General features: G+C 32.2%; 1 protein-coding gene across 1 annotated transcript in view; it reads left to right on the plus strand.

Moving 5' to 3' along the window:
* Positions 1-17,561, plus strand: part of LOC106465267 (glutamate receptor ionotropic, kainate 2-like) — a 133,341-nt gene that overhangs the window by 73,076 nt on the left and 42,704 nt on the right. Inside the window, exons 4-6 of the mRNA XM_022393687.1 lie at positions 2,718-2,902; positions 13,996-14,049; positions 14,637-14,798. Of these exons, the coding sequence (XP_022249395.1) occupies positions 2,718-2,902; positions 13,996-14,049; positions 14,637-14,798 (401 nt within the window). The remainder of the gene's footprint in view (positions 1-2,717; positions 2,903-13,995; positions 14,050-14,636; positions 14,799-17,561) is intronic.

The raw sequence follows: 17,561 nt of genomic DNA on the forward strand, positions 1-17,561 counted from the left end.
TCTCACTATGTACCCAATGAAACTCCATACCAAATTTGGTGAAGATCCATCCACAGGAGTTGAGATAGTGGTAAAGAAACGCAAAATACAGCCATAAAAACTGCAAAGTCCAAAACTAAAATTTTGTATGTAATTGAATAAATAGAGTTGTTAAACATTTTTTGTGAGTGTAAAACACTTATACACACACCAGTTGAACATTGGTATGTTTTCCCGCATGAACCCAATGAACCTCCTTACGAATTTTGGTGAAGGTCCATTCACATCCTGCGAAGTAGTTACATGGACATACAACAGACAACAGATAGTACTATTATATTTATATAGATGAGCTCTAAAAATCACAATTCTAGTGTAAACGATGTTATCATTACCCGTTGAAGTTAAGTTTCTTACAAACATCTGTTGCTCCTTTAGAAAGCTTAAGTACAAGGTGAAACAGGAATTACCAGTCAATAATATATTAATATTAGATGACTCTAACATATAAATGCTTTGTACACTATACAATCGGTGAGTTTAGGGAGCCAACCCCTATATTATGTATGAAATGAAGGAGTAAAAATACATAAATACATATAATATTCAGTTTTATTACATACATTCGTAGAATAAGTATTTTAAAAGACACGAAGGTTTATTTAAAGCGATGTTTTAGACGTATATGTTTTATTTGAAAAGGTTGCTTTTCTACTGGTAAAATTTTATATACGCTTAATGGGGGTTGTGTGAAAGTCTTGGCATATACTTGCCCATTGCTATGGGTTATATATATATAAAGAATTTAGTTACACAGGAACTATAAATGATCACTATATTCTCAAATAAATATCCATGGTTAATCTCCAACAGCAGCTTAACATTTTACATCTCAAACTAATACAATCAAACAGTCCATAGCTACAGTAAATCATCACGGACCGTTTCAGCTAGCTACTAGCTATGTTTATTATCATTACAATATATAAAGTTAGCTACCATATCAAGTAATTCTTTGCCAATAGTTGTGCATAAAAATCCAACAAACAAGATAAATGAAAAATTCGGAATTTGAAAACCTGTAAATAGAAATAGTCAAAAAGTAAGGAAACAAGGTTGGTGATACTGGAACATTACTTACTCAAACTACAAATCCCTATTTTAACTCCTCCAAATGTAATTCTAGGTAACAGCATGGATCCAAATAGGGATTTGTAGTTTGACAAAGTAATGTCTACAGTATCTCCAGCTTTGTTTCCTTACTTTTGTATCCCTATTTGCAGGTTTTTAAATTCCCAATTTTGTTTATTTATCTTGTTTTAAAATGATTTCGTTTAGCTTAACATTCAAATGAACCTTTGTTGCGAAGTTTTACGCATCCTTATGGAGTCAAAGATATACATTTTAGGCTGATATTCTTTTGGTTTAGTATTTAGCTAAATTTTAGCGTAAAGTTTGTTATATGTGTATAATTGTAGATACAGAATTTAAAAAAATTATATATATCTTATAATGCTATCCTTTATCTTTAGTTTTCAACTAGTTCTTGATTATATTTGTATTCCTTCACGATTTCGTTTAATTTAGTTTGTTTCGAATAATTTTCCAAAGTCACACAAGGTCTATCTTGCCGTTTGTCCCTAATTTTAAACTTGTGAATTAGAAAGAAAGCAACTGGTCAACATGAACATCTGAGCAGCTAAAGGAGTGTTCCAGAAATAATTATTAAATATCTCTAAGGGGATAAACATGCACGAAATAAAAGAGACAGCAACCTGGGCTACCAAAGATTAGTTTCAGTTTTAAACAAAAGAAAAGGTGTGTTAGAACTGTTCTATTGTATTTAACTTTGTCACAATTATTTAAAAACAATCATTAAAAAAATATTTATTCAACATTTCAGTAATTTCTTATTGCAAATGTGGGGTAATACATTATGTTTCAGTCAATTGTAGAGATGCTACAAACTAAGAAATGTTCTCGGGCGAAGTCCATCCTACTGCGCAGACTCGAATTATTTTGGATTTTTTTGTTTTAGACCAAATTAGTTGGTAAGTATCTTGTTTGCCCCGATTAAGTCGTAATGGTGAAACGTCGGCTTAAATAAAACCAATTATGTTTTCTGGAGTAATAGGTCATGTTTTATTAGCACTACGTTAAAGAAACATGACGCTAACAACAATTGCTTGAAAAAATGAATATTGGACGAGTCCTTTTAAAATTGAAAGAATAAAGTTTAATGTTAATGCAAACAACAGTTCGTTTGGGTGAATTTCGCGCAAGACTTCTCAAGAGCTATCAGGGCTAACCGTCTCTGATTTAGAAGTGACAGATTAGAGGAAAGGCAGCTAGTCAACACTACCCACCGCCAGCTCTCGATCTATTATTTACCAACGAAAAGTGGGATTGACCGTTACATTATAACATCCTCACAGTTAAAAGGGCGAGCATGTTCGGTGACGAGAATGGAACCCGCTACCCATAAATTGCGAGTAAGTGCCCTAATTACCAAACCATGATAGGCGCAATAAACATAACGTACATATTCCAAAATATCTTTATGTCAGGCAACAGAAACAAAATAAACTATTGCTTGCAGTAAATACCACTTAAAACATCGGTACGGATTTTCAAGTACTAGGAAGAAATTGCTCAATTTCTTAGACTCTTCGTCTCAAGAAACACAAAGAGCCCATTGTGAATATATTGCTGTTTAACTAAGATCCATTTTCGTTTAGCTTTGATACGACTGGAAGAATTGCTCAAAGATCCTTTGATGCGAGAAGAACAGCGGAAAGTGCTTGTAAAGCAGATAGTACCAGGTCAAGAATATCGGAAGCTCTTAAAAGAGATCGGAAAAGCAGGAGTTAAGAATATCATCGTAGATGTACCAACAGAAAAAATTATCGATTTTTTGAAACATGTGAGTTTTTTATGTTTTCCTTTGTGTATACTGTTACGTAGGCCTCGGGTTTTGATCATGTGAATAACTATTTTAGTTGCATATAACCCTCTTATCATAGCCAATGTTATGTTCTTTGGTAATAATTTCTTCCGGATATTAATCCTATAAAAAACAACAAGGGATTAGATGTATCCCAGCAATACTTTTTCCTTGTATGAAAAACTACACGACTTAAAGATATCGGGGTTGACTTTTATTTTTAAAACTTGGAGCAATAGCGAATGAAGATATAAATCAAGCATCTTATGGTTTAAGTCACTGCTGTCAACAACCATGAAATTCAATAAAAATGTTTTTAGTTACAAATATTTGGTAAAATGGAAATAACACACAGATAGATGGGAAGAGACAGACAAACAGATAGATGATGTTTGTTATTTACCAATCATAAACCATATATAAGGTCTTTACGTATATTGCTACATGCATAATAAAAGAATACAAGTTCAGAGACAATAAAATAAACTTAAGATAACTTGCACAAAGATAATAAAATTAATTCTCACTAATTACATTGTTAATATATTCTATGAAGTAGTAAACAATTGATTATCAAAATACGTTTTTTTCAAAATAAATACGAAATTGGTCCAGTAAACGATAGTAAACACCCTCCTTTCAGAATCTACTTGCAACTTTTTTTTGTTTATTTTCTTGACTTCTACAGAAATATCAAAAACATAATAACAATAATGCTACTTTGGTTTAAGAACTTTTACAAGCACTCTTTGCCGTAATAAAGAGATAACTCCCACTGAAGTCCAACAACGCTATTATTTATATAAAAACCAGAAACAATGTAATAAACACCTAACACAAGATAAAATTATATCAAAAATCCATGATAATAATTAAAAGTGACTGGATAAGTAAAATACTGGTGTTTTACTGTAACAGTTTCACAACAGAACGAGCTTGTCTACAAGTCACGAACAGAACAATGTAAAATACACCACCAAACACTGGATACAAGTTTCTAAGCCCAAGAACTACAATAATATTTTCTATCCCCGTCGCTTGATTACAATGAAAAATGTTCGTCAAATTTGAAAAGCAACATTAATTTGATTAGATTCAATCATATAGTGATATATTTCATGGGTTGATAAAGATGAAATATTAAACAAAGTTTGACGCGACCCTCCTCTCGATGAAGTAAGAATAAATGAAGTAAGAGACTGGGTCTATATATTTAAATGTATCTACACAGTAACTTTTGTGTGTTGTAAAACGTCAACATGAGGTTTCCACCGCAAAGCAATATTATCAACAAGTTGAGAAATGTATTCTATATATCTCAACATTTATGAAAATAAATATGGAGTAGTATGTTTAGCGAGATTTGTCAACAAAGGATTAATGAAAACTGTTTCATGGGGCATATCTGTTGAAGTAAACAGACTTGAAATCCAACACGGGTCTAATATTTTCAACCTACTATGAGCGCCCCAATAAAACCTAAGTAAAGTCGATGACCAAGGTTTATCTCGCATGGTCATAATATCCTAAAAATGAAATATTTCTAAATTACTAGCACATAATTGTTTCAGTAACTACATCATTAAAGCTCTTTTCTAGCGAAGTCTGAAACAAATAAAGAAATCGTGATATACGAAAAGAATCAAGCTTTAGGACGTGGGAAACTAAGCTGAAACCTTCAAGTTAGGGTTTCTGGTCAAATATTTTTGGGATTATCAAAGAAACTTGTCCCAAAACTGACCAAGAAATAACTACTTAATTTATATAACAATGTTTGGGTGGAGTAAAAAGGTACAACAACCCCATTGATAAGAAGAAAACGTCCTTTTAAGGACTTTTAAAATTTAAACCTAGTCCTTCTTTACTTTATTAGTTACACTAATAACTTTAATTTCAACGTTATAATAGCAAGTTGCCAGCGGCTTCTTATCCCTGCTCATCCATTTACTAGTTTTTATTTTTCTCCTGAAGCAATCTCTTAATTAGCGATACATTTGGAAATCATTAGAAACTCAACATTCGCTCGAACATGAACATTCACACATCATCAACATAAGCTGAAATAAAACAACCTTAACATAGCTTGGAAAGACACTCTCCTATCTGTACAAGTTTGGATCACAGTCTTACTAGAAAGAGTTCCATAGCAATTGTGAAAAGGATACATTGAACATTATTATCTGATTTCTTTTTAAAAAGGAGTTGCACTGGTTAGTAAACTTTTGTTACAGATAATAAATTTTTCATTAGTAAACATAGTAGTGATCATCTTCAATAACTTTGGACCCAAAGGCTTTTAAAGATCCCGAAACTAATCGTACTCAACATTGTCAGACGCCTTCCATAATCTAAATTCATCATGCAAAGGTTTCGTTATTTCGTTACTTGTTTTCACTAAAATCAATAAATCTCGAATGAAGTAGAACTGACCATGATTGGTCCGACAGTAAAGACGCAAGCCGACAATGCTTTAAGTCTTTCAACTCTCCACACTTCGGTAATAATCATGCAACAGATAACAACATAATAGGCGATAAACAATCATCTCTAAAGATTCGTAAAACACGTATAACAAGGCATCCCAGAAAGTTCGATAACATTCAGTGGCTAGCCCATTAATATTAGATGATGTGTGACAAGATGTTTGTTTCATGGCTTTATATATTTATCTCGATTCAACTAAAATCTGATTCTTCTCTTTTGATAAAAGGTAAAGATGGAATCCAGCAGATAAACTATTAGTCTTATTAGGATCAGGATTTCCTTTCTTATAGGATGGTACAAGTCACTAAAAAAGATTTCCTTAATTTCTGTAACACTTCACTACCTGTATTTGCAGCGCTACTTTCTTTACAAAATTATTTTTTTATTATACTTGAAGTAACTCTTTTTATTAGCAATAGTTTTTTGCATCAGCAATACCAAACGTGGGGCGTTCATATACCCGATTCGATTTTATCATTCATCAGGATCTCTACCAACCTACCCTCAAATCTAATTATACACCCAAAGTAGCACATCATCCGTTATACATATATACTGGTATCCTTTCGGTACAAGAAAGGAGTTAATAGAACCCTAGACGGAAGAGTTCTGTGAAAGAATTAGAGCGATAAGGTTCGTCATTTTTTCTGTACGTTTAGCTGGAAAAGTCATTTACTTATTTACTTAGACGAAATTGCGTTGTAATTTTGAAATTTTGATTCATTCCACAAACGCATATATAACGACTTAGACTGATTTATATGTACAATAAGCTTTAGTTTTGCTCAGTCAATACTGTGAACTAGTCATTGTTAATATTCAGACATTTTAAAGATGGTTTTAAACGGGCGATTTTTATGGACGCCATCATATTTCATCACGATCCCTACTATTAAGTATTACCGTACTTAATGATAATATATAACGAAAGTACCTCGTAATCCATATGCGTACCCCAGCATAAGGTACATTATTAATTAGTGAATCACACAATTAACTGTCCTTAATTTCAGATGAACTGGTCTAATATTTGTTTCCTGCAGAAACAAACTTTTAAAGTCTAAAGTTTTTACACAGTTTCACTCTAGCCTATTATGTAATATGTTTCCTGGTGGCTCACGGTAAGTTTACGGTCTTATAACACTAAAATCTGGGGTTCAATTCCTTGCAGTGGACAAGGTGCAGATAGCTTATTATGTAGCTGTACACAGAGAAAAACGGTAACAATAGTTATGTAACGCAGCAGCAAAGCCTTGAAAAGTTAAAGAAGAAAAAATAGAAATTGTAACATAGAACTGAAAAAAATAAGCATTGCTGATAGAGTACCTTTAAAACTGAAATCTGAATTACGTCATTACCTTAAGAAAATGTTGTAATTGTTCTTGAAGATATTGAATACGATAAAAATATTGTGTTGTTTATTTGTAATTAAGCACAAAGCTACGCAATGGGCTATCTATGCTCTGCCCACCACGGGTATCGAAACCCGGATTCTAGTGTTGTAAGTCCGCAGACATACCGCTGTGTCACTGGGGAGCAAAAATATTATAAGTATAAGAAATATTTAGTCTTATTCTTAAGCTTAATGAAAAATAAATCAGGTTCATACTTATTACCAGCCGAAATGAGAATCATGGTCCTGATTTAATTTTCATTGAATTTAAATATAAAGTTAAACAATTTTTCTATTTCCAATATTTTTCACTATTTCCATACTTTTTCTAAAAAGTATAAATTGTTTTTGGTTTTGTCAGAACAAAAACCACATTCACAAACTCTCTACTCATTATATTAAAGTTATGAATTAATAACCTACGAACGTTGTAATACGTAATGTCAAATATATGCTTTATCACATTAAATATTTGATAACTTCATCTTGCTGCAGTGTCCAATAAACGTTGCATTAGTGATGTAAAAGAATACTTTTATCAAATAGCAACTACAGTTAATTCAGGAAAAAAGCGTTAAGTTTTCCGTAAAAACTAGGTAACTGAATAGGAGCACTATCTAACAGTTTAAGTATAAATCCTTAGATATATATTTTTTCTTTTGTTTACCATATATATGTATTACGGATAGTGCGTTTCTCATTTGTTAAATTAATTATGTTCAGCGTTTAAAAAAATCAATCTTTTTAGTATTCGATGGAAGACTCGTTAAATTTTATGAACTTGAGTTTTGATTAAATTAAAATTTCTCCTGCTTTGATTAGTTTCGGTAAGCAGGTAAAACTTCAAACTTTTGGATTTATTTATTGAAGCTCATTTTTATTCTAAAAATGTAGATTTAAAAGAGAAACCTTAGAAAACACAAATATGCCATTCATTTGTGATGTTTATTTTTCAAAACATTGTTCATTTACACACAATCTGAACAGCATCATTCACATTGGAACCAGAAGCGATACGGGATGATTTCACCGCAATTACACCTGCACACGACGTGTCTGATGCAACAAAAGGAGCTTTAGAAAGTTGTTCATTATTTAGAACTTTTTCAAATAATTGTACACAAAGCTAAGTAAAACCGTAAACTATCCAATAGCATCATCTTTAAATGTGAAGAGTGAAAGTTAGTTTGCACATATGTTTGTTTGTTGTTAAGCACAAAGCTACATAATGAACTCTTTGCTGTGTCCACCACGAGTATCGAAAATGTTTTTAGCGTTATGAACTGACAGAGTTACCGTTGAGCCACTAGGAGGCTTGTAATTTTGAGGCTAAAACTCGCTCACAAATATAGAAATATCAGTTCTTATCAAAGAACCAAACAACGACACAAACCTTTCATCGTCATGACTGATAAATAAATAAATGTTATTCGTAGTGGTATGGTTAAATAAAACGTATCTGAAAGAACACACAAAAGATGGAAAAATAGTTGCATTCTTAAAGCTGAGATAACTTGAACTATCTTTAACGGAACATAATTCATGTAGAAAAAATAACTGACGAGAGAAGAAGGAAGAGAACAGGTGAATCGTGCTAATTTAGTAATTTCAACATCTGATGAAAAACCTAAACTTCAGGTATGACCAGTAGATCATTGTATTCAACGTGGAAGAGACCAAAATGTAAGTGTGATCATGTAAATGTTTTATGACTTAGAGTTTTACAGCTGACCTGTAGAAAACCGAACTCTAAATATAACACGTACAAAATTTATCATTTTTACATGTTTACCGAAGTCATTGTTACGTATAAGTTTTATAAAATACTTTGACTCTCTATAACTTAGTTTGAAGTTAAACACAAAATTTGAGAATGTTTACGAGAGATAGCTTCATAATACCCATAATTCTTATCAATTGACCTTGCAATTGAAACTTGACCTATAGAATCACAAGTCACAGTATCAAATATTGATTGAACTTTGAAGTTAAACTTGTTTTGATATCTATAATCTTATTAGAACAATAAATTAGTAATAAAGTTTTCATATCAATGAAATCTACAACTTCAAACAATACCCAAAAAAATATAGTGTCTTACCCAATCGGAGGCAGAAAGAGAAATGAGTTACTCTGTATTGCTACATTGTACGATAATTATCGTTTAAATGGTTTGCATTGAAGATAATACACACTTTTACGTGAATCAAGTTTTCATGTAAAATGTTGAATATATATTCTTCGAACATTTAGTTATCTGCAAATATTAACTACTAATATTAGTCACTTTAATATTTTCAACACTCTACCAAGAAAACTACATAACTGTTTATAACTGAAAAATCATTGAAAATTGTATAAAATGTAGACTGAAAATTTGCTGTAATAAAGAAGACAGAGATTTAAAGCGTCCAAATAATTATGTTTACTTTAGTTTTTATAATTATAAACACAACATTGCTTCTTCACTTTATTTTTAACCGATAAATGTCTGCAAAATGAAAAACACTAATGAATACATGTTCTGTTCTGATCTACTTGTACTAAGAGGCTTATTTTGCAACTTTTAGTTTATAGGCCTACATCAAATAAACTAAAAGACCAAGCTATAGGATAACATTATGATGGAACAATAAACCAAGAGGTAAACGAAAAGATATCAGACAAGATAATAGATAAACAGAACTAAATATGTAGGATAAGATGGAGACCAAGACATAAGATAAGCTAAGAGAGCAAACGATAAATAAAGAGAAATTAGATAAGTAAGGAGGTTAAGAAATAAACTAAAATACATTGGATAAGCCAAGAGACTAACAAGTGAGCTAAAAAGATGCTAATTTGTTTGCTTGTTTGTTTAATGTTAAGCAAAAAGCTACAGAATGGGATATCTCTGCTGTGCCTATCATGGGTATCGAAACCCGGTTCCTGGAATCATAAGCCTTCAGACTTACCGCTGAATTACTGGGACACAGGTAGTTGGATAAGCTCATAAACGAATAATCACATTAAGAGACACTAGATAAGTTAAGCGACAAAGTGAAGTATTAAGAGACGTCAAATAAAAGACCAAAGATGACCTTACGATACATCAGATAAGTTAACAATACAAGAGGTAATCTAAGAAACACAGATAAGCTAAGACCAAAAACGATGCAGTAAAATACTACAGATAATCTAAAAACCTAAGTGGTAAGCTAAAAGACATTACTAAACTAAGAGGCTAAAAGACATCCTAAGAGACATAATATAAGTTTAGAAACAATAGATACACTAAGAGACATTAGATAAACTAAGTGAGGAAAAGACCTAACATACATTACATAAACAACGAAGTCAAGAGGACAAGAGATAAACTGAAAATATATCTTCAGGAAAACGACTACGCTCAGAAAATCAATTATGTACAAAAATAAGAAACTCCATAGCAAGAGCTATTTCGAAAGGTATGCCTTTCTTCATTGGGGCAAACTTGAAATCTTCTGATATATCTTCCTAAACATATTTGTTTGCCGGTATTTAAGCGGATTTCGCTTTAAACACGCCTTCCACTGTTCCCAAGAACTTCTGTGCACTTTCTGAAACTATATGTTTTGTTGTTTTACCTTCAGATAAGATGTTGAAACAAATGTGAGCATTTCAGCCAATTTAGAATCCTGGGAGAAAGTTGCACATTCTTATTTTGAAATATGATGTATTGTGCATTTTGTACTATTAAGATTTTAATTCAAATATGTCTTTCCTCGATCATAATAGATGAATTTTAAACAAGTTTCATCATCATCGATATAGGAAATGGATTATTTGCTGAGTTGATACTTTGTATTTACTATAGCCTTTCCAAGCTCATTAAATTAACTTTCAATACAATAGAAAACATAGTTTTATTTTTACATTAAACATGGAACTTAGAGTCGAAGAGTTCCAATGAGTTGTTATTCAATTATTTGAAGAAAACTGATTTTATTCACATGCATTTACGACATAAGTAATTATAATAAAAAAGTAAACACCTTTAGAACTTTGATATGATTTGAGGCTTATATTATGATGAAGGATTATTTTAACACTAAAACACAACTTTATTTTGTTTGTTGTTAAGCGAAAAGCTACACAATAGGCTATCTAAGCTGCATGAATCAAATTCAAATTTTTAGCGTTATAAGCTCTAATAAAGCTTAGCGCTGAGCAACAGATAAGTCTAATGCATTCCGCTCTTTAACTGTGGTTAAGGCACTCTACACGCAATCTGAGGTAGCGGATTCCAATCTCCGTCACCGAACATGGTCGCCCTTTCAGCTGTGGGGGCGTTATAATGTGACGGTCACTTTCACTAATCAGTTAGTAAAAGAGTAGCCCAAGAGTTGGCGGTGGGTGGTGTTAACTAGCTACCTTCCGTCTAGTCTATCACTGCTAAATTAGGGACGGCTAGCGCAGATAGACCTTGGTTAGCTTTGCGAGAAATTCAAAACAAACCAAATCAAACTTTAATTGTGCTATTTATTTTTTCCGAATTCATTACCATATTTACCAACAGGGAAGGTGTTATGTGGTGTGGAGAAATGTTTACAATAAAAATACTTTTCTACACAGTTTTAGGGCATTTCTTTGCAGACATTTATTGACTAAAAATAAAGTAAAGAAACAGTATTGTGTTTATAATATAAAAACTAAAATAAACATCATTATTTGAACCTTTTAAATCTCTACCTTCTTTATTACAGCGATTTTTCAGAATTTGCATTTTATGCAAACTTAATCAATCTAAATTACACGAAAGCATTCATATCAGTCAAGCTATGTTCTTATGTGAATGATATATTTTTCTTATAATTTGTAATATAGTGACTTTGCCTTTGTTCGTCTTCTCGTTGCTAAGAACCAGACCAGTAAACTATTGCTTTTAACATAGGATCTTTCCCTCAACCGCTAATTATTTCTTGAAGGTGTGTACACCATTTTGGAAAGCTTGAAATTTGCTGTATCCACATATGCTATCCTCGTGATGATAAGGTATTTCAGTCAGAAGTTATGAGTAGTTAAAGAGACACAGGGTTTCGGAGTGGCCACACCATCTTACCAGCAACGGTCACATACCTTATTTAGATTACCTCTTTTTTTAACTCTCACATCAACTTATGTGATCTTATTATGTGTTGAAGGTTGTAAGGCTACTATTACTATTACCTTGAAAGCACCAAACTTTTATTTGAGTGCTGCCACAAAATCTTTGGGCTTGATAGATAGATCTGGATCAACAAGGGTTGTAAGGAAGTCCATCGTGATCGCATCCACATCGGCCAAATAGGTTGGAAGTCGAGCATCTCGGAACCTTGCAGGTAATCGAGGGAATAATGGTGATTGTTGATGACGTGTCCAAGAGTAGCAAAGTTCCAGTTACGATCAGTGGAGCTTGGAGCTACCTGCTGAAGATCTATTTGGCTCTGGTCTGATAATAGATACAACAACAGTCGAAAAAGTAAAAGAACGCTCACGTAGAGAACCCCCAGGTTACATAACAAGAAGTACTTTCATTAACTATGGGGTTTCTACTAATGATGTGACCAGTCATAACTCGATAAAATATTTTGTTCAGTTTGGAGACTGTAAAATGTAATAGTCATATCTCATCGTGTTTTACATTCTATATAAGTTCCACCAAGATCGAATAAAGCCCTAATTTTGTACGTCGGATCCTCTGGTTATATAAAAGATCCTGTGCTAAAATAAAACTGATCTCTAAACTGTGATTCTCTTGAATAATGTTCTGAAATTCATATAGGTACTTGAATATATATGTTCTTTCGTTTCCAGTTCGTCTTCTTCGAATGCAAACAAACATTACAAATATATTTCTTTCAAAGACACGTGCAAGCGTGTTTTTCCTTAATGAGACGAGAATTGTAATATCATCAGATATGTATATTACAGATTTTCAGTTTTAACCACTCACTCACTCAATCCTAACCAAACTATATTGGCTTTAACATGAAATGAAAGCCAAATATACTTGCAGAAAATATAAATATACTTGTTTCTTTTTAGTTTAAGCACAAAATTACGAGGGGCTATCTGTGTCCTGCCCACCACAGGTATCGAAGTCCGGTTTCTGGCATTGTAATTCCACACACATACGCTGTGCGACCACTACAGGGAGAGGGTGGGATATAAATATATAAAATATACAAAAGGTAAACTACTACTGTAAAGCAAGACCGCGAAAATAAAAAAAATATATATATGTTATAGAGCTGATTCTACAAAAAAGACCGATATCAATTTTACATTTACAAAGAACTGTATAAACCTAAATCTTTCCTTTGTAAATATAAACAGTCATTGGAACACGTGGACGGGGAATTATTTTCTTATACATATATATGTATATGTCTGTGTGTGTGTGGTATGGCCCACTTACTGAGTTGAAAAACGTAGAAAAGCTTTTTCTGTTACCATCCAGAAAAAAAAAATCATTTAAAATTTTGAAACAATTTACAATTCTAAAAGTGGCCCAGATATAATGTAAGTGTAGATGTATTTTATACCATTTCAAGAACTTGACTGGATAAAGCAACCAAACAATCATTTTCCTATGCTAGTGCAGCGGTTTTTATTATTCTTATTTTGATAAAAATCAAATATGTATAATTATTTTATTTCTTTAAATATTTTTGGTCTTGTTAAAATGAAGAGTCTCCAATAACATTCCTAACAACTCGTCCAAGTCATTTGCAATTTAAATGTTGACTGTGTGTTCACTCATTCGCGGTGTTTATTACATATTTGAGTTCATAATTTGAATACTGCGTTGTCACGAGGACTGATGATTTTTATGCGTTTTATGCATATAAACGAATCTATTAACATTGCGTCTGCCTAATGATTGTGTAAAGATAACAACAGTTTTTTATGCCACATGACTTCACAAAACTGCAAAGTTTAATTTTCCTTTTTCTCATTTTTTATAACTTTAAAAGAATGCAATCTAAATCTTTACAAAATTCTAATAAGCAATATTAGAACAAAAAATATTAAAATCTTAGTTTAAACACTCAAAGATGCTAATATATATAAGCATACCTTTTATTCTTACCCAAGACTACAGTTATAATAAACTTTAACTCGCACTAAGTAACAGATATGCATATCAGTTCACTTATAATATGCATATTAAATGTTTAAATTTTCTTTCTAGGCCAAAGAAGTGGACATGATGTCAGAATATTACAATTATTTTATCGCATCTTTGGTAAGTAAAAAGATATATCTTGGGGTTAACCTATAGATTATAAGAAAATTTGGGAATTACTTCATTTCTTATCAAAAATTATATTGTCGTAGTATTTTTCTTAATTGAAGATGTAGTACCGTAATAAATCAAATAATTATGGAGGGAAAACGTTAGTTTCGTAAAAATATTTCGTTTGATAGTATACCCTAGCTTCGTAATTATCTTACGTTTTTGATTAAAATATTTAATTTCGTAATTATTCAACATTTTCTAAGAGTATTATGGATTGGTTTATAGCAATAATTTAATTATTCTAATATTTATTTGATGGGCAACAAAAACGTTTATTGGGCTTGGTACAAAATTTTCTGATAGGAATGAATAAATGTTTTAATCTCAGTACAATCGTCTTGAGGAAATTTTTATACTATTTTATCAAATAAAATTTTTGATGTGAGACAGGAATGTAGTACATTAGGGTTATAAACATAATAACAAATTGGAATTTCATGCGAAAGTCATCTAAAGTTTTTGAAACACTATTTACCTTCAAAAAGTTTTCTTGGTTTCTTTAAACCATAGGTTAACAACTGCGTTTTTTGTAGGATTTACACACCATTGACTTAGAAGAATTTCAGTATGTTGGAACAAACATATCTGGATTTCAACTAGTGGACGAAACAGCTCCAGACATAGGTGAAATTTTGCAAGGATGGCGTTCCAATGGTTTGAGTTACAAGAATTTAAAAGATAAGACTTACCTAAAGGTAATCGTTTTTCTTTTTATATCATTAGATAAAATGCTTTAAATAAAAATTGATGTTTCTGCTTCACGAGATAGAGGTTAGGTTAGGTTTGAAGTTAAGCAAAAATCTACACAATGAGATAGCTGGGCTTTGCCCATCACGGGTATCAAAATCCGATTGGTAGCGTTCTAAGTCCGCGGATATATCGCTGTGCCACGAGATAGAGCCTTTCGCCGTTTTCTAAAGTTGTTTATCTAGTTGATGCTTTTAAGAACTCTTGAAGAAGTTTTGAAATTCTACATGATAATTTCATTTGCTCACAGATATGTTTCAGTGAAGCTTTAGTTCAATAAAACTACGTAGTGGCCATGGGAGAAAGTATATCATTAAAATGCAAAAACAAAATAAAAAATAAAATTTGATTGCATTAAAATTATTTAGGAAAATAGATTACATAAAATGTATTAGGAGAATTGGATTTCAATAAAACTAAAAAACACTTGGTGAAGAATTTCATAAAATATGTCGTAAAAAAAAATGGATTTCAGAAAATTTTCGAGAGGAAATAGTTCCAGTAAAGCTATTTAAAAAAAGATAATTTTAATAAACTACTGGAAAGGGAATACAGGTTAAAAAGCTGTCGTAAGATAAAAATATTTATAAAATTTCCTAGGAGAAGTGAATTTCAATAAAACATTTTGTTTGTTTATTTTTGAGCAAAGCCGCATTAGATTATATGTCATAGCCACCGCAGATAATTGAATCCCAGATCTTAGCATTGTAAATCCGTAAATTTAATCTGTCCCATTTGGAGACTAAATAAACGATTCTTTACAGAAAATGGACTTAAATGAACTTATAGGTAGGTAAAGGATTTCAATAAAACTGCCTAACGGAAATCAATCTCACTAACGTGCCATGAAGGAAGTGTATTCCAATAAATTGCTTATCTTGGACTAAGTATCGTGCTCATACTTTCGTGTGTCGTGAGTGCAACTGTGGTTAGCATACTGGATTACATACCACATGGTCGAAAGTTTGAGATGTGATAACGCTAAACAATCTACGCTGTACGTTCTGATTTTGGGTTTAGGGAGCGGAACAAAGCCTTTATAAGGCGGCTACTGCTGATTGGCTGGATTTCCTCTGATCCAGTAGCTCAAATTTAGAAGTAGCTACACCTGAACTCTAGTGTTCTCTATGATATCACATAAGGTGTCGTCCACATTTACAATACACCTGAACTTTAGTGGTCTCTATGTTACCACATAAGTTGCTGTCCACATTGACAATACACCAAAACCTTAGTGGTCTCTATGTTATTACATAAAGTACTGTCCACATTGACAATATACCGGAACTCTAGTGGTCTCTATGTTATTACATAAAGTACTGTCCACATTGACAATACACCTGAATCCTAGTGGTCTCTATGTTATCACATAAGGTGCCGTCCACATTGACAATACACCTGAACCTTAGTGGTCTCTATGTTATCACGTAAAGTACTGTCCAGATTTACAATACACCTGAATCCTAGTGGTCTCTATGTTATCACATAAGGTGCCGTCCACAATGACAATATACCCTAACCCTAGTGGTCTCTATGTTATCACATAAGGTACCGTCCACATTGACAATACACCTGAACCCTAGTGGTCTCTATGTTATCACATAAGGTACCGTCCACATTGACAATACACCTGAATCCTAGTGGTCTCTACGTTATCACATAAGGTACCGTCCACATTGACAATTCCAGTTCCGTATGTTCATTCTTTATATTATATGCAATTCAGAAAACAAGTGTAAGTTCACAGTGTCTGTTGAAAATATAAATAATGAAGTATTCTAATAAGGCAACAAATCCCGGGACTGAATAATGAAAGTGGATCTTTAATGTGTCTAACCGACCACACCTCACAAAAGATAAGACATAAAAGGAGTTAGCTTCACGAAGTTGAACCTTACAGTCTTTTAGTGGATAAAGTTGAGATTAAGGTTATTATGCATACCTTAATAAAACGTAAAAGAACCTCAAGCTTGAAAGATATTTCACGTTTTCATGTTAAGTAGTTTGATACCCATATATATAAACTTCTTTCAAGCCTTTATCGAACGTAACTGGGTGACTAGTTAACTACCTTTCGCTTCAGTAATATATAGTAGCCAAGGATAGTAATTTTCTGGAAGTAGTCTTTACTTTGGAGATTAATTGTCTCTTTGCAGCGTAAGATTCATTAATTCGGAACCCATTATCTTTGGTGTATTTTTTAAAGAAAAGGAAAATTTATTTCCCAAACTTTTATATGATGTAACAAAAACGATAGAATAGTAACATAACTTAGAGCTTTTTACGTCTCTCTTATCTGCTTTTCATCATTATTCATAATTGCACGTCTTACCCTTTGGATATATTTTATCGATTAAAAAAAATGTTATCTTGAAAAGTAGCCATGACATTTTATTTCTGCAATACATAACGATAATAACGTTATAAAAATTGACAATTGGCACACAGTAACAGTGACATTTCAACAATCACTTCATGACGCCATCTTCATCGGGTTTGATGTTGTTGTAAAGTTTTAGTCTTGTAGCAATCAATTTAGACTCTAATATACTCTTAGGGGGAACGGAGAAAGTGGGGGTATAAACTTCATGTTGCATGCTAACATAAGGTAAAAAGTGTTTTTGTTACGTTGTGAACTTTTTAATCGTCAGTGAAGTATAGATTTGTTTGTTTGTTTAATTATGCACAAAGCTACACAAGGGTTATCTGTG

The sequence above is a fragment of the Limulus polyphemus genome, unplaced genomic scaffold (genome assembly GCF_000517525.1).
Source record: "Limulus polyphemus unplaced genomic scaffold, Limulus_polyphemus-2.1.2 Scaffold67, whole genome shotgun sequence".
Taxonomy (NCBI): domain Eukaryota; kingdom Metazoa; phylum Arthropoda; class Merostomata; order Xiphosura; family Limulidae; genus Limulus; species Limulus polyphemus.